This window comes from Cariama cristata, unplaced genomic scaffold (genome assembly GCF_000690535.1).
Source record: "Cariama cristata isolate BGI_N322 unplaced genomic scaffold, ASM69053v1 scaffold1339, whole genome shotgun sequence".
Lineage (NCBI taxonomy): Eukaryota > Metazoa > Chordata > Aves > Cariamiformes > Cariamidae > Cariama > Cariama cristata.
Window position 1 is genome coordinate 14,486 of NW_009633802.1, and position 21,503 is coordinate 35,988.

General features: G+C 36.1%; 1 protein-coding gene across 1 annotated transcript in view; it reads left to right on the forward strand.

The window, feature by feature from the left end:
* HERC2 (HECT and RLD domain containing E3 ubiquitin protein ligase 2) overlaps nucleotides 1-21,503 on the forward strand; it is a gene marked incomplete at both ends in the record, with an annotated part of 63,589 nt that overhangs the window by 14,437 nt on the left and 27,649 nt on the right. The window contains 31 exons of the mRNA XM_009706873.1: nucleotides 70-255; nucleotides 1,391-1,561; nucleotides 1,669-1,772; nucleotides 1,887-2,037; nucleotides 2,648-2,862; nucleotides 3,771-3,903; nucleotides 4,013-4,140; nucleotides 4,263-4,458; nucleotides 5,062-5,198; nucleotides 5,719-5,892; nucleotides 5,968-6,104; nucleotides 6,192-6,343; nucleotides 6,763-6,954; nucleotides 7,792-7,979; nucleotides 8,431-8,623; nucleotides 9,234-9,416; nucleotides 10,006-10,190; nucleotides 11,844-11,991; nucleotides 12,079-12,275; nucleotides 12,521-12,751; nucleotides 13,432-13,567; nucleotides 14,183-14,326; nucleotides 15,789-15,931; nucleotides 16,140-16,407; nucleotides 16,571-16,713; nucleotides 18,115-18,213; nucleotides 18,309-18,477; nucleotides 18,590-18,715; nucleotides 19,482-19,590; nucleotides 19,737-19,876; nucleotides 21,140-21,330. Coding sequence (XP_009705175.1) covers nucleotides 70-255; nucleotides 1,391-1,561; nucleotides 1,669-1,772; nucleotides 1,887-2,037; nucleotides 2,648-2,862; nucleotides 3,771-3,903; nucleotides 4,013-4,140; nucleotides 4,263-4,458; nucleotides 5,062-5,198; nucleotides 5,719-5,892; nucleotides 5,968-6,104; nucleotides 6,192-6,343; nucleotides 6,763-6,954; nucleotides 7,792-7,979; nucleotides 8,431-8,623; nucleotides 9,234-9,416; nucleotides 10,006-10,190; nucleotides 11,844-11,991; nucleotides 12,079-12,275; nucleotides 12,521-12,751; nucleotides 13,432-13,567; nucleotides 14,183-14,326; nucleotides 15,789-15,931; nucleotides 16,140-16,407; nucleotides 16,571-16,713; nucleotides 18,115-18,213; nucleotides 18,309-18,477; nucleotides 18,590-18,715; nucleotides 19,482-19,590; nucleotides 19,737-19,876; nucleotides 21,140-21,330 — 5,069 coding nt within the window. The remainder of the gene's footprint in view (nucleotides 1-69; nucleotides 256-1,390; nucleotides 1,562-1,668; nucleotides 1,773-1,886; nucleotides 2,038-2,647; nucleotides 2,863-3,770; nucleotides 3,904-4,012; nucleotides 4,141-4,262; nucleotides 4,459-5,061; nucleotides 5,199-5,718; nucleotides 5,893-5,967; nucleotides 6,105-6,191; nucleotides 6,344-6,762; nucleotides 6,955-7,791; nucleotides 7,980-8,430; nucleotides 8,624-9,233; nucleotides 9,417-10,005; nucleotides 10,191-11,843; nucleotides 11,992-12,078; nucleotides 12,276-12,520; nucleotides 12,752-13,431; nucleotides 13,568-14,182; nucleotides 14,327-15,788; nucleotides 15,932-16,139; nucleotides 16,408-16,570; nucleotides 16,714-18,114; nucleotides 18,214-18,308; nucleotides 18,478-18,589; nucleotides 18,716-19,481; nucleotides 19,591-19,736; nucleotides 19,877-21,139; nucleotides 21,331-21,503) is intronic.

Genomic DNA, 21,503 nt, shown 5'->3' on the forward strand with positions numbered 1-21,503 from the left:
TGGTGATTTATTTCTGCAATGCTATAAATGTAGATCTTGAATTAAATCTGACTATCTTCTGTGCTTTAGGCATTCTTCTTCCAGAATTGGTGGTTTCTATAGTGCTACTCCTCAGTAAAAATGCTGGATTAATGCAGGAAGCTGGTGCTATCCCTCTGTTGGCTGGCTTGCTAGAACATCTAGACAGATTTAACCATTTAGCCCCTGGAAAGGAAAGAGATGACAATGAGGATTTAGCATGGCCAGGGATAATGGGTAAGTACTACTAGCATCTGAACTATTTATTTCTGTTTTCATAAAGTAGCTATATAAAAATGGTGACTGTTCATGAGCTACTCTCAGGAGGGGAATTCTACTTTACAGTACAAATTTTTATGAACCAATTCATATGACAATATTTATTTCTGTCAATAAATTCTTAAGGCAGTTACCTATAGAGGTAGGATTAGCAAAGAACAAATGCAACTTTTTAAAGAAGTAGTTCACATCATTTTGGACTTTGAGTGTAAAAATTTGCAGTGAAAACATGAGTAATACATCTATGTGTTTTGTTACTGAATTCTATCCATAACATTGAGAGAGTAATGTGAAAGCTCTGAAATAATAAAGTTTTCTTTTCCCAGGGTACTTTATAATATGAGCTGTCTGGGGTGAAAAGAGAAGTAGAAAATGTGCATTTCTGACTGTGGGCATTTTACTGGTGGAGAGAGGAATGAAACATGGTTGGCATAACCCAAGAAAGCTAAAAGTCACACACTGCTAGGCAGTGTGGGGAGAGAGCAAAAACTATGTGAACATTCAGTTACTGGTATGATAGAGCAAACTGAGATGAAGGCATGTGTGTGCGAAAACTGCTCTGATATTTCTTGCCTGGATGAAATTACCTTTACTTTGAAATAGTTTACTGATACGTAAATTGGAAGTGTTCTAACATGTATGTAACCTTCCCTGTTTTATTTAAAAAAAAAATAAATTAAAATCTGGATTTAGACTGAAAATAAATATACAGACAATGCTTTGCAGGCAGGCATGTAATAAAACTGAAGTAATTTGGAGGGAGAACTGACTAGAGCAGTGATTTGCCAGAACACTGGTTGTTCTGCTCTACCTCCAAACAAAACAGCCGTATAGTTGGGCAGTGGTAGGTCTTTGACAGTGTGACATTGAAGATTAGCACATAAAAGAATACAGCATACAGACAATTTAATTGCATAATATGTGGACAGGAACATATTAATAGCCATTTTGACTTTTGTGCATCTGAAAAGACAAGCAGCCTTTGAACAGAAGTGAAGAATTTGGTTAGGCAACTATTAAAAGAATGTTCAGAAAAAACCTTTGCTTTCTGTTTTTCTGTTGATAAATTCTCTATTCTGTTTTATACCTGTAGGTTCATTTTTTACTGGCCAGAGTTGCAGAAATAACGAGGAGGTGACACTTATACGTAAAGCTGATCTAGAGAACCACAACAAAGATGGAGGATTTTGGACAGTGATTGATGGGAAAGTGTATGATATAAAGGACTTCCAAACTCAGTCTTTAACTGGCAGTAGCATACTTGGTGAGAATCAACATCTGAATTTAAAGAGAAAAATTACTTCTGTTTCAAAACTGGATGGCATAAACAGATTTCTAAATATTATACTGACTACCTCACTCTTTCTTTAGCTCAGTTTGCAGGTGAGGACCCAGTTGTTGCTTTGGAAGCTGCTTTGCAGTTTGAGGACACACGGGAGTCAATGCATGCCTTCTGTGTTGGCCAGTATATGGAGGTAAAAATGTTGTATGTTAATGGATACACACTTTCTAAAGTAAAGTACTGCTTTGCTTTCAAAATTCTTGTTGGAGCTCAGTTCTAGCTTTCAACTCCTATTTCTTTTAATTAGCCTGACCAGGAAGTGATCACAACACCAGATCTCAGTACTTTGTCATCGCCTCTAATAGACACAGAAAGGAATCTGGGTCTTCTCCTTGGACTGCACGCTTCCTACCTGGCAATGAGCACACCACTTTCTCCTCTGGAAGTTGAATGTGCCAGTAAGCAGAACTTCATTTTAAGCTTAAATAAGTGACTTGTCAAATCATACAAGAAAAAGACACAGGCTAGATAAAATAACTGGAAATCTAGCACCTCTTTAGTCTTGCTATCTTCTGAAGTTCTTTATTCTTAACATTAATTACCACACTCATCAGGGTCCAATAATTTAGCAAGATGTAAATTGAGATTAGATAGTTTTGAACAGTTAAATATCCAGAATTTTGCAACATGCAAGATAGAACATCAGAAGAGAAAGGAGTCTCCGTATAGCACAGTTATCTCACTAATTTGTGTTCGGTTACGAGTGCCAGAAGCATCTGGTGTTGGATTCGATCTTGTTGGGTATCTTAGTTTGGTGGACAGAGGGTATAATTCAATATTAATCACAGAAAAATAGCCTAAGGGCCTATTATCTCTAAACAGGTGATGGCTACCCTGTTACTTGTTTCTCAGTTGCAGAACTGTTTTTTTCTGTGGAAAAAGTGTCAGCAAATGGAAGAGCTGCTAAACCTTGTTTGAAGCTGCATATGCATTTTATTTTGGGGAGTTATTGCGTCTTGATAGCTTAGTCTTTCATCAGAATATTCATTTGTGTTTTCTTTCTTTTAGAATGGTTGAAGTCATCTATCTTTTCTGGAGGCTTGCAAACTAGTCAGATTCATTACAGTTACAATGAGGAAAAAGATGAAGACCACTGCAGTTCGCCTGGTAACACTACCCCAAATAAATCCAAACTATATACACATCGATTAACTTTGAGCGACCATTCGCAACCTTTTCTCCAAGCTATTGCAGATAATAATATTCAGGATCACACCGTGAAGGTAAGCCCTCAGTAGTTCTCTTAACAAAAAATGTTGCTGAAGGGTGACAGCGATGGCCTGAACCACTTTTGTTGGTGAAAATTCTCCAAAAGTTATAGCAAAACAATTGCAAAAGTTATTTCAGAATTATTTTTTGTGAAAGGTGTGGTTCGGTAATACTAATGGATTAAATTTGTGTATTTCACTTAATATCATAACAGTACAGTTTTTTCTTTTGAATTTTTGACTGGGAGAACTAAAAAATTTAAATGTATTCTTACCAAACAAATTAATAATGCATTACTTTCCACATGAAGTTTTAGTAGTATTGACAGACCCTGCTCACCTCCAGTTGAACTAAGATGGAGTTTTCTTTGTCAAAGTGCAAATGTATTTTGTGTGTCAGGTGCATGGTATGCCTTTGTCTTAAAGTCCCTTTGTGCCTTGGGGTTCAGGTTTCACCTAGTTGGAATTGTGGATATTATAAAACCCCCTAAGATTTACATTGATCACTGTCTTGTGTAATACCTTCAGACTTTCTAACCCTTTGAGTTCAGCTCCTTTATCAAAAAAACCCAAGTAAGTCCTTGGGAGGATAGGATAGCAGTAATGATGAGTCAGGAGAAGACAATTAAAAATCATGTTAGGTGATCTGGCTATCTCAGGAAGAGATAAAAGCAGTAGTACCTTTGTTCCTTGAGCCATGTTACTCTTCATACAAGAAGAATGGTACAGGGTATTCTTTGTAGTATTGGGTTGTAATAGCTGTGTATTAAATAGTGCATACTACACGTTGTATGTCTCTTCTGAATGTTAGTTCAGACTGCGGAGGTTATTCACTGTTATTTAAATGCTGGCTGCAGTATTTTGGGTCCTTTCATTGTGTTTAAAAACAAAGCTAAATAGAGGCTGTTGTGTGTTTTTTGTAGGACTTCTTATGTCAAATAGAGAGATACTGTAAACAGTGTCACTTAACAACACCAATCACATTCCCTCCTGAGCATCCTGTGGAAGAAGTAGGACGCTTGTTATTATGTTGTCTTCTGAAGCATGAAGATTTGGGTAGGTAGGCTTGTGGTACAGCTGTCCCAGAATACATTTTGGACCAGTTTAAACTCTGCTATGGATGATTTTGGAAATGCATATTCAGAGATTGTCTTTTCCCATTAAGGTCATGTAGCGCTGTCTCTTGTTCATCCTGGTACCCTTGGTGTTGACCAGGTAAAGCACAAAACCTTACCAAAATCTGTAGTGGATGTGTGTCGTGTTGTCTACCAAGCAAAATGCTCGCTGATTAAGGTAAGCTTCTTACCTTGCCGAAGTTTAGATTCTTTTCCATTTGAAGTGTTTTAATAAAAAGTTATATATTGTTCATTTTACTGTATATTTAACAGTAACCTAATCTTTCAATGCCTTTGTAGACCCATCAAGAGCAAGGACGTTCTTACAAGGAAGTTTGTGCTCCTGTCATTGAGCGTTTGAGATTCCTATTCAATGAACTACGTCCTGCAGTTTGCAATGATCTCTCTATAATGTCTAAATTTAAACTGCTGAGTTCCTTGCCCCGGTGGCGGAGAGTAGCTCAGAAAATAATTAGAGAAAAAAGGAAAAAAAGAGGTAAGGCAACATTAATGTTGTATTTTCTTTGAAATATTGAAAATCAATCTCATTCCAAGGTTTGCTGCTTTGTATTTGAGACTCTTGTTAGCTAAATCATGAAAGCCATTTGCTCTTTGCTGCATTTTCATGAAGTTTTCTAAATCAATGGTTACATGTCAGTTCGTGCAGCAAGAACAGGTGGACAAGGAAGTCAAGTTTAGGTGAGGCATGCTTCTTTGTGTTCCAGCATATTACAAATGATCCGTCAATATCAGTCCCTCTGAATTGATTTTAGTAAAGTTTAACTAGAAGTGACATCTTATTAAAATCATATTTTATTAAGGCAGAGTAGTCAAAGAACTGTTTCACTGGAAATAAATTAATGTGGTTAACAAACAACAAAGTGCTTTTGAAGTTGGTCTTTAAAGATGAAAGCATAATGCAGATATTACCAGAGCTAATTTGATAATAGTTGGACATAGAGTTCGCCAAGAGTACATTTCCATTTTAGAACAGGCAGATCTTAAGCATTCTGTATATTTAGGTTATTCCTCAAACCTAAAAATGTGAAAGTGTAAAATGTTATCAGATTACATGAAAGAATAATGTTTTTATTTCTAGTGCCAAAAAAATCTGAATCTGCTGATGTGGAAGAATCCAAAATTGGAAATGAAGAGAGTGATTTAGAAGAATCCTGTGTGGTACCTCACAGTCCTGTACCTATAGATAAAAGGCCCATACCAATCAAATCGCCCAAGGTAGAATATCAGATTTTAAATCAACCTTGTGAATAAAAGTGAGGAAAAAAAATGAGCTAAAGCATGATTGCTCTAACTTGCATTTAATATTCTGATAATAATGTTTGGGATATGTAGGTATTGTGCATTGTTTTAGTGAAACCTGGAATAATTCTTAAAAATAAGCTTGTGTGCTGCATATTTAGAACATGTAAAGATACCTTCTTTAATTTTTTAGATTGTCGATAATCTTAGAAGTGTTGAGAGAAAGGTACATTTCAAAATGAAAGGTTGTGATGAGTTACTTCCTCTTTTTTTGAGTATTAATACATTTGAAATTTTACGTAGTAATTGTAAACAAGATAATGAGTTATAAATAATAGTAAACTCTTTCCTGGCTTTGAAGAAGTTTCTTTCCCCCCCTGCGTGCCCCTGCCCCTTAGCATTTGAAATTCGGACATGGTTTTACACGAAATAACTTATATTTTCAGTAGCTTAAATTGTTGAAAATGTTTTAACATGTTACCTTCCTGTTTTGCAGGATAAGTGGCAGCCACTTTTGAGTACAGTTACAGGTGTCCACAAATACAAATGGCTGAAGCAAAATGTCCAAGGCTTGTATCCACAGTCTGCCCTCCTTAACACTATTGTTGAATTTGCACTTAAAGAAGAGCCGGTGGATGTAGAAAAAATGAGAAAATGTTTATTAAAACAGGTAAAATGGATGAAAATAGACCTGCATGTTTTAGCAGTTTACATGAGTATGACGATTTTTTTTTCTCTTTTGCAGTTGGAAAGAGCAGAAGTTCGTCTGGAGGGAATAGATACTATTTTGAAATTGGCAGCAAAAAATTTTTTGCTCCCATCTGTGCAGTATGCTATGTTCTGTGGATGGCAGAGGCTTATTCCAGAAGGAGCCAATATAGGGTGGGTAAAACTTTCTGTTGCTTTTGCTTTCACAGTTCTTCAGTAAGAAAAAAAAATACTTATTTCTGTTGTTGTTTTTCTATGAAGGGAACCTCTTACTGACTGCTTGAAGGATGTTGATCTGATCCCACCGTTTAACAGAATGCTGCTAGAAGTAACTTTTGGAAAGTTGTATGCGTGGGCTATTCAGAACGTCCGAAACATCTTGCTAGATGCTAATGCAAAATTTAAAGAACTAGGTGAATCTCATTTTGTTACTGTTGGCTGGGGAAAAGACAGTTTTAAATGAATATTGTTGCATTTTTTTTTAAAAGCTTGCAACAATTGGGATCCTAAAATCAGTTCCCTTGGTTTGTGCTGAGAATGACTTTCTGTCTGTGTGTCGTTCCACCCCCACCTGCCCTAACCTCCCCTTAACTGATTCTTCAGTGTTTAAGAGAGTGTTTCTGTTTTCCCAGGTGATTGATGACTCATTAGTAACATTTTACCATTAAAATCTTAATTATAGAAAGTTTCTTGGAACTTCAGCTTGTAAGTTCTTAAAGCCAAGCAGGGAATAAAAAATATTTTAAACCATCAATCAAACAAATTTATAACCTGTTTTATTGTAGCTCCTAAGTGTCAACTGACTTTGTTTTTTATGTTGCTTTTGAATTAGGTGTGCAGCCTGTTCCTCTACAGACAATTACTAATGAGAATCCAGCAGGACCAAGTCTTGGAACTATTCCACAAGCACGTTTTCTGCTGGTCATGCTCAACATGTTGACGCTGCAGCATGGTGCCAATACCTTGAGTCTCCTCCTTAATTCTGGCATGCTAGCATTGACGCAAACAACACTGCGGCTGATAGGTACAAAATCTTGTTTGGAATAAAGCACTTATTTTATAATGTATTTATCCTGAATTTTTACCTGTTGGTGTACCCAAATTATAGAATGACTTTGCTGCTTAAAGATAGTACTTTAATGCTATTTACCTTTACCACTGATACAAAACCCACATCCGTAAGCACAATTGAGAAGGAAGTTAGTTTGACTATAGCCTTTATTCAATCATAATTTTTCTTCTGAGCCTTTGCTTTGGCCATCCTTTGCTAGAATTTAGGACTGATAGTGTAGTTTTGGTGGAAACATTACAAATAAATTAAAAATGGAAAATTTAAAATGAAAACATTAAAAACTACCTACTCCCTACTCATTCAGTTTCATTTGTTCTACCTATTAAAACCCTTCCAGGTATGCATATTTAAGGTGGAAGCTTGCTTTGTTCTATTATAAGCAGTTCTGTGGTGCTTTTTGACATGATTCAAATTCTTCTGATTTTTCTTGTTTTCTTAGATAATCGCAAATATTTGTTCTTGTAACTTGTACTTAACTGGGGTGCACATGAGGAGTTTTTCCGAGAACATTCTGTTAGTAGAACCGTTTAGACACTGGAGTTGTCATTATAATGTCTTTATTATTTGTCTCTTATTTTTGTTCAAAATTAAGTGTTTAAAGTCTTGTGCATTCAAAACCGTTATATCCTAGTTTCCTAAAAACTCATCTGATTGTATCACCTGTTAAGTCAGCTTTCCTATTTGTTATTGCTTTCATACTGCAAACCTTATGCGCCTTAAAGTTTGACAAAGATATGTATAAAAACTTGTGGATGGTTTTAAATTTTTTTCATGTTTTTTCCTCTTTAGGACCTAGTTCTGACAACATTGAAGAAGATATGATTGCCTCTTCTCATGGAGCTTCTGCCACAGTCCTAGAAGAGTCAAGAAAGGAAAGTACACCTGTTCAGCTCCCTGTTTCTGGGCCAGAACTGGCAGCCATGATGAAAATTGGTACCAGAGTGGTGAGAGGGGTAGACTGGAAATGGGGTGATCAGGTACAACTTCTTTCATACAGGTTTGGGTGTGTTAAAATCTAAACAGTATTCAGTGGACTGTCTGTGAATTTTGTGTTCAAACTTTAAAGGTCATTTTACGTTTCAAAGGCTTGGAGAGTTAACATAAAATATATTAATTATTTAACTTCATTTTTGGAGATGAAAATTCTTTTTTAGTGAGACTGTTCTGATTCACGATTTAACAGGAAATTGGATCACTTGTTTGCTAAAATATTATACACTTCAAACTAAATGTGTATAGCACTTATGTAGTACATAGTAAAGTAGACCTAAATATCCAACTTTATGCTGGATTTTGAAACGTTATTGAATGTTTACTACCTAGCCATTAGATGAGCAGCAAAAAAGAGCAATTGCATTATTTTTTTATGAACTTTGGATATAAATCAGTGTTGTTGATTGTGTAACTTGAGCCTCTCTCTTCTGTCAGGATGGACCCGCTCCAGGTTTGGGTCGTGTGATTGGAGAACTGGGAGAAGATGGCTGGATTAGAGTGCAGTGGGACACCGGAAGTACAAATTCTTACAGAATGGGGAAGGAGGGAAAATATGATCTCAAACTAGCTGAGCCACCACCGGCAACGCAGCCCACAACAGAGGATTCAGACACTGAGGATGATTCTGGTAAAAAAGCAATTTTTTTGTAAAAGTGGAGGCAGGGTTTTAGTTGAATTCCAAAATTGGTATCTTGTAATGTGAAAAAGCTTCTTTTCCCAGGAGAAAATGCTTCATCAGAGAAGATTAATTTAATAGGATTACATTTCTGACCAGAATCTTTCTTAAGTTAACTTTAGTATGAGAAGGGAGGATAGAAAGGATGGTATCACATTTGTTGCATATTCATGGGCTGGAGAAAACAGTATTATCCAACTGAAATAGTTTTAGTTACAGATACCAGGAGGTACACATTTTAACATATGTTAATGGCATTCTAAATTGTGTTTTTTATATGGCCTGATTATACATCTAGTCATACTGCTTCCCTATTCTTGGCACTGCATTTGGAATTTCTTTTAAGTTGTGTACTGCTAGAGAATAACTTGAAAATAGCTGCATAAAGTATCTGGTTTATATTTTGGTCTTGCAGTTGGAAATAAGGAATCTTCTTCATGTGAAATCATCTTAGAGAAAATAGGTACAACAAATTTCTCACATCGTGTTTGTTTCAGAACTCTTTGTGAAATAGATTAACTCAATATTAATGTATTCCTTTGCCTTTTGTGTCTCCCTTCAGAAGGAGAACAAGTTGAAAGGAATCTCCACCCCACTTCCATGATGCTGACAAGTACAGTGAACCTGTTGCAGACACTGTGTCTCTCTGCTGGTGTCCATGCTGAAGTCATGCAAAGTGATGCTACTAGGACTTTGTGTGGTCTACTCCGTATGCTTGTGGAGAGTGGAACAATAGATAAATCAGGTATATTATATAGAAACAGAGTGATTCAGCTATGTTCTTCTGTTTTGTGCTTTGTTGTCTTGTAACTTTGTGAATCTTTTGTTACTAGCTTTTAATCCTTTAAGGCCAAAGGCTAGAAAATGCATTTTCAGAGCTTTTAAAATCTTAATTGTTAACAAAAGCAACATAGGTGATCTTGAGCATTCTTAGAACATAAGCAGTAAAAGCAGGAGAAATGCATGAGATCTGGAGTATCAGGATGTGTATGATTGGCTTAGACAATGAATTTCTTAGCAGAATTTTTTTGTTGGGGGACACCGGTATGACTGGGTGAATGATACTCATTTCCATAGCTGCTTTGTAATTTCAGAAGTAATACTGTTAACTACATTGAAATGAGGAAACGGTATAAAGATTAGAGTTTTTTTTTTTTAAAGGCATATTTAATAAAATTAACTACAGGTTCTAAAACTGAAGTTAGTAGTTCATGTGAAGACAGTGGAGTAGCTCAGTATTATGATTTGTCCAAAAAAGCCCCATGTAGTATATAGAGAATTACATAGCTGGCAGAAAAGTCAACTGTTATATGTATATATCTTTTTGTTTTTAGCTTCCTTGCCAAATAAATTAGTTTATAAAGAACAGCATAGGAGTTGGTGCACGTTGGGATTCATTCGAAGTATAGCACTCATGCCTCAGATGTGCAGCACTCTTAGTACATCTCAGTGGATAACTTTGCTAATGAAAATTGTTGAGGGGCATGAATCTTTCACTGCTGCTTCACTACAGAGACAGGTAATGTGTATATTTCCAAATTACTTTGATAGGCAATGAATTGACTAGACTTTATTTATCTTTAAAAAAAATATTGTATCTTAAAAAACAGATGGGAAATGTGCTTAAATCAGTTTTTAATTAATTGGAAAAAAGATAACATATTGTCTTATATTTAGGATTCATTGTTTTAAATATACATCTGTAAGTTTTTGAGCCTTCAGGGCACTACAGACTTCCCTGTTCTATTGAAAGCCTGAAAGTTTTCTACAGATGAGAGACCAAAACAGTGTTCCAAAAATGTATCCCAGAAACTCCTATGTAACATTTCCTAGAAGTTGAATAAAGAAAAGAGTAACAGAAAGACTGTTAGGAAAAATGTGCAATTTCATTTTAAAGTTATCGAGTTGTCTATTATCTACTGTCCCTCCTTCCATGGTGAACTGTTGTTATTGTTGTTATTGTTTTAATTACGGTCTTTCTTAAGAAGCTGCATCTTTGAATCTTATTTTGATATTGTATTTCCCTTTCCCCTTTTCTTTTTTCTTCCTTTTTCCTCTCCTTAGCATGTTGTAGTGCCTTTTGCATGAGATTGAAAAGCAACCTTATTATGGAATAACTCTTCCAAGTTTTAAAGCTCAGGGATCAAAAGATCATCTTAATCTTTTCCTTGATAAGGCATCAGAATTTTTTAATAAAACCTTTGTGTCATAAAGGCCTGTGCATTTTTGTGTGATCTTCCAGCAAATTCTTGCCAGTATTTTTAATATGATGAGACTTATCATCCAGGACTTAGTGCATTAGTCATCTGTGCTGTTCAGGGAATATTCAAGAGAGTTGAGCGTTCCTCATGTACCAGTGCGTAACTTAACAAGAAAAAGATGAGACCCTGAAGTTTTAGAAAGATGTGTTATTGACAGAGGTTTACAAGAAGCGAGATCTCTTCACTGGTATTGGTCACTTGTATTGGTCTTCTGAGTAGAAGATGAGAAAGCTCAGAACCTGAAATAATCCTGTTCCAAATGTGCAGCCCCATCTACTCTTTGATACTGCAACCCTGCACCTTCCCATGTTCCTCGTCAGTCCTGCACTGAGTGTCTAGGTTTAGAGATGACAGCCTGTTCCCTCTGTACTGTCGGAGGCCCTGGTTTCACAGTAACTACTTTTGGGTGTCACTGTGGTTGCTTTTTGTCGTCTTGTATCATTCAGCTTTATATCTCATGATTTTTAATCATACCTTCATTGCAGAACACTTGGAAACTTTCATTCTGAAATACGACTTAATACTAAGTTCTGAGTCTGGAATCTGAACAAACCTTCATATTCTGTATTCCTATTCTTCCTATGTGTTTTAGTCATTTACGTTGTTTCTCAGTGTGTGTTTGTCTCATGTCCCGAGTATTGAAGAGGTTGGATTCGCTAATATAATGTGCCAATAAAATTGTTATTGAATTTGAACTGGCAAAACTTCTTTTAAAATATTCCTTAGCAAACTGAACAGAAGATCGGTAGCTCTGTAATTTTCACAGCCAGAAAGAAGTCAGCATTATTAGAAAAAGCTACAAAGGAAAGCTAACTTTTGAAATGTTTTTCTTCTGTACTTTGTATGTTTGAAAATTTCTTAGATTCTAAGTCATCAAATATTAAATAACACTAATTCTGTTCTCTTTTTAGATCCTTGCTGTACATTTATTGAAAGCAGTGCTTCCATCCTGGGATAAAAATGAAAGGTCAAGAGACATGAAATTTCTTGTGGAAAAACTGTTTGGATTTTTAGGCAGCCTGCTTAGTACTTGTTCTTCAGATATCCCACTACTCAGAGGTAGAGGAATTTTCCCTTAGCAGCTTATTTTTATGTATAGAAAATATGTATGTTTAAATTAGTTGTGCAATTGCTTTGTCTTTCTAGAATCTACTCTGAGAAGGAGAAAGGCCAGGCCCCAAGCATCTCTAACTGCCACTCACAGTAGTACTTTAGCAGAAGAGATAGTGGCATTGCTGAGGACGCTCCATTCGCTCAGCCAGTGGAATGGACTCATAAACAAGTACATCAACTCTCAGCTAACCTCCATCACCCACATCTTTGCAGGAAAACAGTCAGAAGGGGTAGTTTCCACGTTTTAAAATAAGCTCATTTTTATAGCAATATTTATTTTGAAATTATAAATATTAAATATTTGTAAACAATGTTAAGCTTAATTTTGAAACCATTTTTCTATTTTTTTATATATATATATTTTTATTTGTGTACTGTAATTTTTAAATTGAAGTATGTGCTATTAACTTTGTATTTTAAAGCAGATAGAAGTATATGTTTTCTCCCTACAGTTAATTTTGTTGTTCTTTGTTAGGCTCTGCTGGATGACTACTTTCCTGACACTGAGAATCCAGAGGTGGGAGGCCTAATGGCAGTGTTAGCGGTGATTGGTGGCATAGACAGTCGCTTGAGACTGGGTGGACAAGTAGTTCATGATGAATTTGGAGAAGGCACAGTAACACGCATCACCCCAAAAGGGAAAATCACTGTACAATTCTATGACATGCGAACATGTAGAGTGTGCCCTCTGAATCAACTAAAACCAGTAAGTTCGTTTTATCGAGGCTTTAATACAGGGAAGGATATGGTTTAAGACTCTGATATGGTGCAAAGAAAATGTTTGTTATTCATTGTGTAAATACATTGACATTCAACACATACAGTGCTCTGAATGCAAATCTAAGATGGTACTCATGTGAACCTCTATAGGGCCTTTAAAGCCCGTCCTCATTTGTTGACGTAAAAGGAGAAGGGATTTGAGCTGAAGTCCTTTGACTTGAGGTAAAAAACCCAGGTTGTAACAATGTGATCTATAGCTCTTGCATGAGCGTAGCTTATTTATTTGTATTTAACTTGATTTGCTAACTAATGTAGAAAGTCTTGGGTATTTTCATTTGAATCTTAATCTTAAATTGATTAATATTACTTTAGTGAAAGCACAGTCAAAGTGCCTGGTCTGCTTCAGGGACTGCAGTTCTTCCTTGCTCTGACTCCGTCTTGCTTTTTTGCTAAGTAGGCCTGCAATTGCGAGGTACAAATACAGGCTTAGGAGCTATGTAGGGAATAGAAATCCTCTTCAGTTGTTCCTGGTCAAGAGCAATAAGACGAATGCTACTTTTTCTCTTCTTCAGTTAATAAGCATTAAAACTTTTGAATGATTTCATAAAATTTTGGAAAATGCTTATCTATGTTATTTTTTTGTTTGGTTCTTCCCTCGCTGTCTAGCTTCCAGTTGTGGCTTTTAATGTGAACAACTTGCCTTTCACTGAACCTATGCTATCCATTTGGGCTCAACTAGTAAATCTGGCTGGAAGTAAAGTAGAAAAACAAAGAATGAAGTCTCCCAATCAGGGTCTTTCAGGTACAGTTGGGGTTTTTTTTTGTTTTGTTTTGTTTTTAAATAGATGGATATACTCTGGGAAAAATACTGGTAACACAAATGTACATAAGGTTCCAGAAAACCCTTTTTTCTACCTTTTTTTCTTAGTCAACATTGAATAATATGCACTTATGAGACAAGTTTAGCTAGGAGATGAATTGCTCTGCACTGTAAATGGGATACTGTTTTTACTTTGGCAAGAAAATGTAAATAAGGTTTGGGGCTGGACTTCTTGTATTGAATTGTTTAAAATACCAGATCCATATAACATGTTAACTGCACTTACTGTGCAGAGTAATTAATCTCCTAGCTAAACTTGATATCAACTTGATAGAAACTTCATAGAAAGATATATCAACTGTATGATTGATGGTCCAGAGTGTGAAAAGTAGGAAAGAAGTGGTTTTTTAGATCATGGGTCATAGAATGTGTGCAGACTTTTTGTCCAGGTGCTGTTCAAACTACCTCATATCATCGGTATTTCACAAGCTTTCACACAATTAAAATGTAAACTGATTATTGGACTGGGGTTGTATGAATCATAGTTTTTCTTTTTTAATACAAGACATTCTTTGTATTGCTTAATGTTTCTGATAGGTCAAGTGGATCTGGATCTGCTGCGATGCCAGCAGTTAAAGCTGTACATACTGAAAGCAGGCCGAGCTCTACTTTCTCACCAGGATACACTGAGGCAGATCTTATCTCAGCCAGCTGTTCAGGAGTGTGCATTAAATCCTGCAGGTATTCTGAAATGCAACCTGAGTGTGCTGCTGGTTGTTAAGATGGTAGATAAGAGTGTGTGACTATAACCCTTGCTAATGGCAGTTGGAGGGTAGAAATTAGGTTTGCCCTGTAAAGACTAAAAATTTAAAATTTAGGAATGTTTTAACCTTGTATATTAAAAGCGTTTTGACTTTTTAACTTAGGGTTTGAAGACTAAGTTGTTCAACTGTTTGAAGCTTGAAATATTGGAGTTAGCTAAATTTGTTAGTATACTTAGTAAACTTTGTAAGTAATTTTAAAAAACTTGTGGTTTTTTTTGCAGTGATTTCTTTTTCTGCTTCAAAGCTTAAAGTATGAATTCTCAATTGGCTATTCCTTTTACTTCAAATGTTTTTTAGTTTCCAGTGAAACAAGTACCAGGATACAATGTCTTAAGCATAATCTTAAAAGGAGTTCAAGGAATTGTAGTTTTGGTAATTTGAATTCATTCTATATATACACTCATTCTACGTATAAAAATAAATAAAATAGCTCTGTCAGCTTTCAGGATAGCTGTTGATGCCCTTTTAAGTTTATATTCATTCTTTGGGCATTTATGAAGCATCTAATCTCTTTATATTAATATATTTGGTTTATTTGTATATTTCTGGGGAGTTTTCTCAGTTGCCAAATTTTAAGTCAACAGAATCATCAGTGTTTTCCCAGGAATAGAACATGGTTTTATTTCTACCATCAGTTTTTAATGGGAAGAAAAAACACCCAAAACACCCAACTTTTTATTTTTTTAAAAGACCAGAACAGCATCAATATACGAGGACTACTAACTCTTTTGTTCTTGTTTCAAATATGAGAACTTCCTAACTTCCCTTTGTTGGAGTTAAATGAAGAGTGAGAAAGCCACAGTAAAGATCTAGGAAACATGAATGTTTATACCAACAAGAATACAAAATCAAATATACAATTTGTGGAATTGTGAGGCAGTTGATTCAAAAAAGTTACATGCTTTTGTAGCGGCAATGAATACCTATAGGGAGCTCTTCCCAGGAGGTGTATTAGAGGGGGAAATTACTCAATCCGGAAAGTGTGCACCATGGTTTTGGGGGTCAGTGAGGTTGTTGGTTGTTTAGATAAAGTGGTTTATATAGTGGTTTATATATTATAAAGTGGACCTCTTTATAACAACTTTATTATAAAAAGGTGAACTCAGAAGATAGTTGTGCAAATTCACTGTCCGCTGAGCAGTTTCTCCTAGACATGTTCTAGATGCAATTTAGTGAATCTTTTGCTTATCTACAAATCTCTCATTTGCTTTTTTGTACGGAGATTGTGGCACATGTGATTTAGTCTTAAATGCATGATTCCTGTGGAGAAGAAATGTGGGAGAAGTTAACAATATGTTTGATCAACCAATAGGTCCCAGAATAAGTCTCCTGATTGACTTGTTACATGGTTTTGGTTAAAATATTGTTTTTGTTTCAAGAGGATGGAGCAGTTGCCTCTCCCGACATAGGAGATATGTCCCCTGAAGGACCTCAGCCTCCCATGATTCTTTTACAGCAACTTTTGACAGCTGCTACACAACCATCACCTGTGAAAGCAATATTTGACAAACAAGAGCTTGAGGTAGAGTCTGTGTTTGCTGCTAAGTAACCTAATAAATAAATCTTTCTAATTCCCATCCCAGTTGAAACTTGTTGAGCTATAAGTTTAGAAAAAAACAGTGACGCTGAACCCTTTTTGGCAAATAACCTTTAATTTCAGGCACATGCACGCATGAAAACATACTAAATGTACTTGTTTTATTTGGACTGATTTATTTGTTCTCATTTAGGCTGCTGCTTTGGCGGTATGCCAGTATCTGGCTGTAGAGTCTACACATCCTTCAACGCCAGTGTTTGAAGACTGCAGCTCTAGTGAAGCTACAACACCTGTCACAGTGCAACATATCCGACCCACCAAAGTGAAGAAACGCAAGCAATCTCCAATTCCACCCCTCCCCATTGTCGTTCAACTTATGGAAATGGGATTTCCTAGGAAAAACATAGAATTTGCACTAAAATCTCTGTCTGGAACCTCTGGAAGTGCTTCTGGATTGCCAGGTATTTAATTTAGTTAAATTAATGATATTAGAAGGAGAAGGAAAGTTGTGAGCAGATTAAAATGCTACTTAGAAGGGAGCAATTGTTACTTCCCTTTTGGGATACTGTCTTAGGAATGTCAGAGAATCCCTCAGAGACAGACTGAGTTTGTTTTCTGTATTAGGAGTAGAAGCCTTGGTTGGCTGGTTGTTGGATCACCCTGATGTTCAAATCACGGATCTCTCTGATGCTGATACTGTCTCTGATGAGTATTCAGATGAGGAAATACCAGAGGAGGTGGAAGAAGCTGAAGCTGCTTGCCCTGTGGTAAGTATCAACTTACTAAAACCTAAATCATGCTAGCTGGCTGCAAACTTTGTAATTCTTTCCTTTTATGAACTTGGTTAGAGTACAAGGACATTCTGCTGTCCCAAGCTTGCAAGACTGTAACAAGGGCCACGTTTACCATATGTTTCTAAGGCATGAACTCAAGAATCATACATAAATATTTATAGATTAGTAGCACAGAGGAAGAGTGGAATGCAGGTAGAAGTTTCACTAGTGGTAGCTATAAGTATCCCTGATAGCTGGTCTCACTTTCATCTAAAATAGTCAATGCTATAGTGTAATATTTGTAAAGGACTCTTAATTCCGTACCGCTCCCCTTCCTTCGGTCTGAAAATCAAGTGTATAACTACAAGAATGACTCAGGAATTAGTAAATAAATGGCAAAAAGATGTCAGTGAAATAACTTGGCTTTTTCCTTATAAAAACTATTTTCACTTATTGGTGATAGGATGACCTTTACAATGCCTGTTGAATGTGATGGCTTTAATGTGCATTTATATTAGACTTCTGTTGACTTTCAGGAACTGTTTCAGTAAGGATTTGCCAATAAAATGAAATGGGTTCCATATTTCTATTTATTTTTTAAGGAGTTATGTTGAATTTTCCAGCACATGTGGGATTTTTGTAATTGAAAGACATGCACTGTATTTTGAAGGAAACTAACTTGACATTGAGTTGTGCTGTCTTTATCAGTATTGCAGTGAGAAACTGTGCTATATATTACCTCGATGAAAAAACATTTAATGCTCAAAACAGAACGAAGTTGTCTGAAAATTCTCGTTACAGCTGGAGTGCAATAGTTTTCTTAAAAAATTTTAATCAAATCTTGACAGGAATAATTTCTGATAACTACAGTCTCATCTTTTTCATCAGCTTGTATTTCTAAGGGAATGCTTTAAATCCCATTGTATTATATAACAAAAATATTAGTAGTGTACTTTAGGTAGGACATTACCATTCACTACTTGTTTTTTGGTTGGTTTTTTTTTTTCCTCTCCAAACAAGTAGCCTAAGAAGTGGAATGTGAACGTGTGTATCTGCAAGGCTAAGTAGATTACTTACAAATCCTCTTTGTTCTAACTTTCTTTGGCAAGCAGATTTCGTAAAAGCAACTTGCAGCTTGTTTCACACATTTTGAAAATTTGCAGCTACATTGCTTGGCAAGTCATTTTGGAAACTAAACTTTAGAGTGAAATAGATCATAAATATTAGCCATATAGCGATTTGACCTGTTAAAGATTTTTCCCATTTTGGCATGCAGCTTGGATATTATATGTGTTTGTTTTTGTTGGGTTATCTTCAGTTTCTGCTAACAATTCTGTTTGTCTGAATTGAAAACAAATTTTATGACTGTTATATGTTTATTTTGTATTTTTCCAGACAAGTGGTGCTGTTGTAACAGAGAGCCAGACCTATAAGAAACGAGCTGATTTCTTAAGTAATGATGACTATGCTGTGTACGTGAGGGAGAATATTCAGGTAAGCATGATGATCAAAAGCTGTATTGAAATTACTCTCCTTCTGATACAAAAGTCTTTGCACAGCTGTGGCATTCCGTTGTCCTTTTTTCCTAGGTGGGGATGATGGTTAGGTGCTGCAGAACCTACGAGGAGGTTTGTGAGGGAGATGTAGGCAAAGTTATTAAATTGGATCGAGATGGATTGCATGACCTGAACGTACAGTGTGATTGGCAACAAAAGGGTGGTACTTACTGGGTCAGATATATCCATGTTGAGCTTTTAGGTAAGTTCATTGCCAACTGCTTTTTAATAAAGAACTGAATGATATGCTAAGGGAGACTTATTTTTGGAGGGGAAAAACCCACTCACCCTGCATTTATTCTTGCAATTGCTAGGATTCCCACCGCAGAGTTCTGCCTCTCATATCAAGATAGGCGACAAAGTGCGTGTGAAAAGTTCTGTTACCACACCCAAGTACAAATGGGGATCAGTTACTCACCGAAGTGTGGGAGTTGTCAAAGGTAAAGCATATTCAGACTGGGGCATTGAGGAGGTAACAAAACTGGAAACCACACAGACTTTCTGCAGAGTTTAAGGAGAGAATCTTCTAGGCACACTTACAAAGCACACTGTTTTGTGGAATATTACATGATGATAAGACAGTACAGAATGCATTTGATGTCTGACAGGTATAGAGATACGTACTCTGTGGCAGCCCATTTTGTTACTGTGTTGTCTGCTTTTTGAGCCACTCCATTCACATACAATAAAGGTCTTTAAGAATCTCTGCAGCTTCCTGTTGTAGTTCTCGTTTATACTTTGGATGAACCACAAATGGTTTTCCTTTAAGAAATAAATCTAACTTGGAGACTTCATATGGAAGTGAGAAGGAAATGGGATGCACTAGTGTCAAGCTATAGGGGATGTTGTAGAAATAGTCTGTGGGGCATAAATTCTTTGAAGAGGTACAGATTTTAGTCATAGTGTATTTGTGCTTAGAAGTACTCTCTCCCTTTTGGAAACTGTTAAAAAAAAAAAATAAAAAATCAGGGTCAAGGATTTTAAATAGAATAATATGTATCTTTAAAAAAATCTTTAGAAAAACTTTCCCTCTGCCCCTTTCCAGGCTATCTGACAAGGTTAATACATAGTTCCATTAAAATAAAAGATTACTTTCTAAAGTAATCTTTTATTACATGTTTCTGCTCTGATGTTGCACTGGACACTTTCTGCTTCATTTCATAGAGATCTGCAGCACACTGTATTTTCTGCCTGTTTTTGTCACAGCTTTTAGTGCCAATGGAAAAGATGTCATTGTAGACTTCCCTCAGCAGTCTCATTGGACTGGCTTGTTGTCAGAAATGGAACTGGTCCCCAGCGTTCATCCTGGAGTCACGTAAGTGATGTTTTATATTTTTCTGAATGTATATGGGTTATCCTTTGGCCTTACTGTCTTGATTCCATTATCTTGACTTGTGTTACAATTAACTTGTATCATGAAAACTGCTAGAAGTATATTTACTTGTTCTTTTGTGAAATCAGGTGTGATGGCTGTCAGATGTTTCCTATCAATGGGCCTAGATTCAAATGCAGAAACTGTGATGATTTTGACTTTTGTGAAACCTGTTTTAAAACCAGGAAGCATAACACCCGACATACTTTTGGCAGAATAAATGAACCAGGTAAGTTTCAGAGTCTGAGTGTTGCTGTAGGTGAATGGAATCCTCATGACAACAGGTGCAGCTAGAAATACCTAAGATACCTTCTTACATCTCAGTTGCTCTTCAACAATTTTGCCTATTGGTGTGTGATGGCTGTTGCCTCATTTCCTCCATGATGTGGAGACCGCAGAGAAGTGTGGTAGGAAAGGGAAGCCTTTTGAAAGACTCATCATGAGAATTTTTTGTTCCTAGGGCAAGAATAGGTGCAGCCATTTTAACTCCAAAACTTTTGGGTTTTGCATTGTGATGCGAAACTTACCTGATGCTAGTTTATAACTTTTCTCTCCAGCTGTCTAAAAATCAGTCTGATCCCTGGTATTTGCAAGGTGATTTTGGCTTCTGAACTAAACCTCTTCATATTTACATATAGCCAGTCTAATTGGTTTGGAAAATGAATAAAACTAATTCCCTACTAGAAATCATGAACATGTATTGCATGTCTGTGATCGTTTGTCTAAAGGGCAAGAAAGACTTTCCATTATAAATCAGTTAATATGGTTGTACCGCTGATATGGTGTGACTCTGTAATCCTTCCCGTTGCCCTGGATAGGGTAAAGGAGTTACAATATTTTTTTTAGTTGGGCTTTCTAGAAGCTAGAAAGATCAGTGAAGGGAAGTAGAAGTGGGTTTTTGCAGGGAGGAATCAACAACTCACTAAAACTACAAAATTCATGTGCTATGGGCCTGTATTTTGAAGTACGTATCATCATAAATTTCAATTTGTATTTCAAAAGGAAGGACTCTTTCAAGTGACTATTTAGTCAAGAATATTAGTCTTCTAAGAATCCTGTCAGTTTAAATGTTACATGCCCCTGTAATGATTTATCATTCGATTTTAGGAATTACTCTTCGTGTCTTGACATTCCTGAAGAGAGTAATTTTCCTTAATTTTTTAATGTTTATTTTTTACTAAATTATGCTTGGTTTCTTGGTACAAATCAATCATAAGTGTAAGAATAGGAAGTGTGACTATCCCAGATGACAGGCATGAAAACTTGTATCCAGGTAAAGTGCTTGAAACTCCATTAAAAAAATAAATCTTGAGCTATGCCCTTTAAGCGTGAGTAGTATTATCATACCTATGTGACATGCTTCTGTATTCTACTTTTAGACTACATACCTGAAATCTTTGATTTGTTATATTTCCTTTCACATTGCTTATGGGTCTAATAAAAGCAATTTTCTTTGAGAGGTTCATGTGTAATGTTTCACTTAACCATGCAGGTCAGTCTCCAGTGTTTTGTGGGCGTTCTGGAAAGCAGCTGAAGAGACGACATAGTAGCCAGCGGGGAATGTTACTGGATGATTGGTCAAGAATAGTTAAGAATTTGAATGTCTCATCCTCTGTGAATCAGGCTTCACGTCTTATTGATGGTAGTGAGCAGTGCTGGCAGTCTTCTGGCTCACAAGGAAAGGTAACTTAAACCATAACTGGTTTATTCTGGCATACTTCTCTTAAGAGGATAAATATTAACCTTAGTGAAATGTTTGTTTGTTACTTTAGTGTAAGATAGAAGAGTACTAAAAACAGTTATCTGAAGTACAAAACTATGTTTCTTCATAGTAAATGCGCCTATTTTTTTTAAAG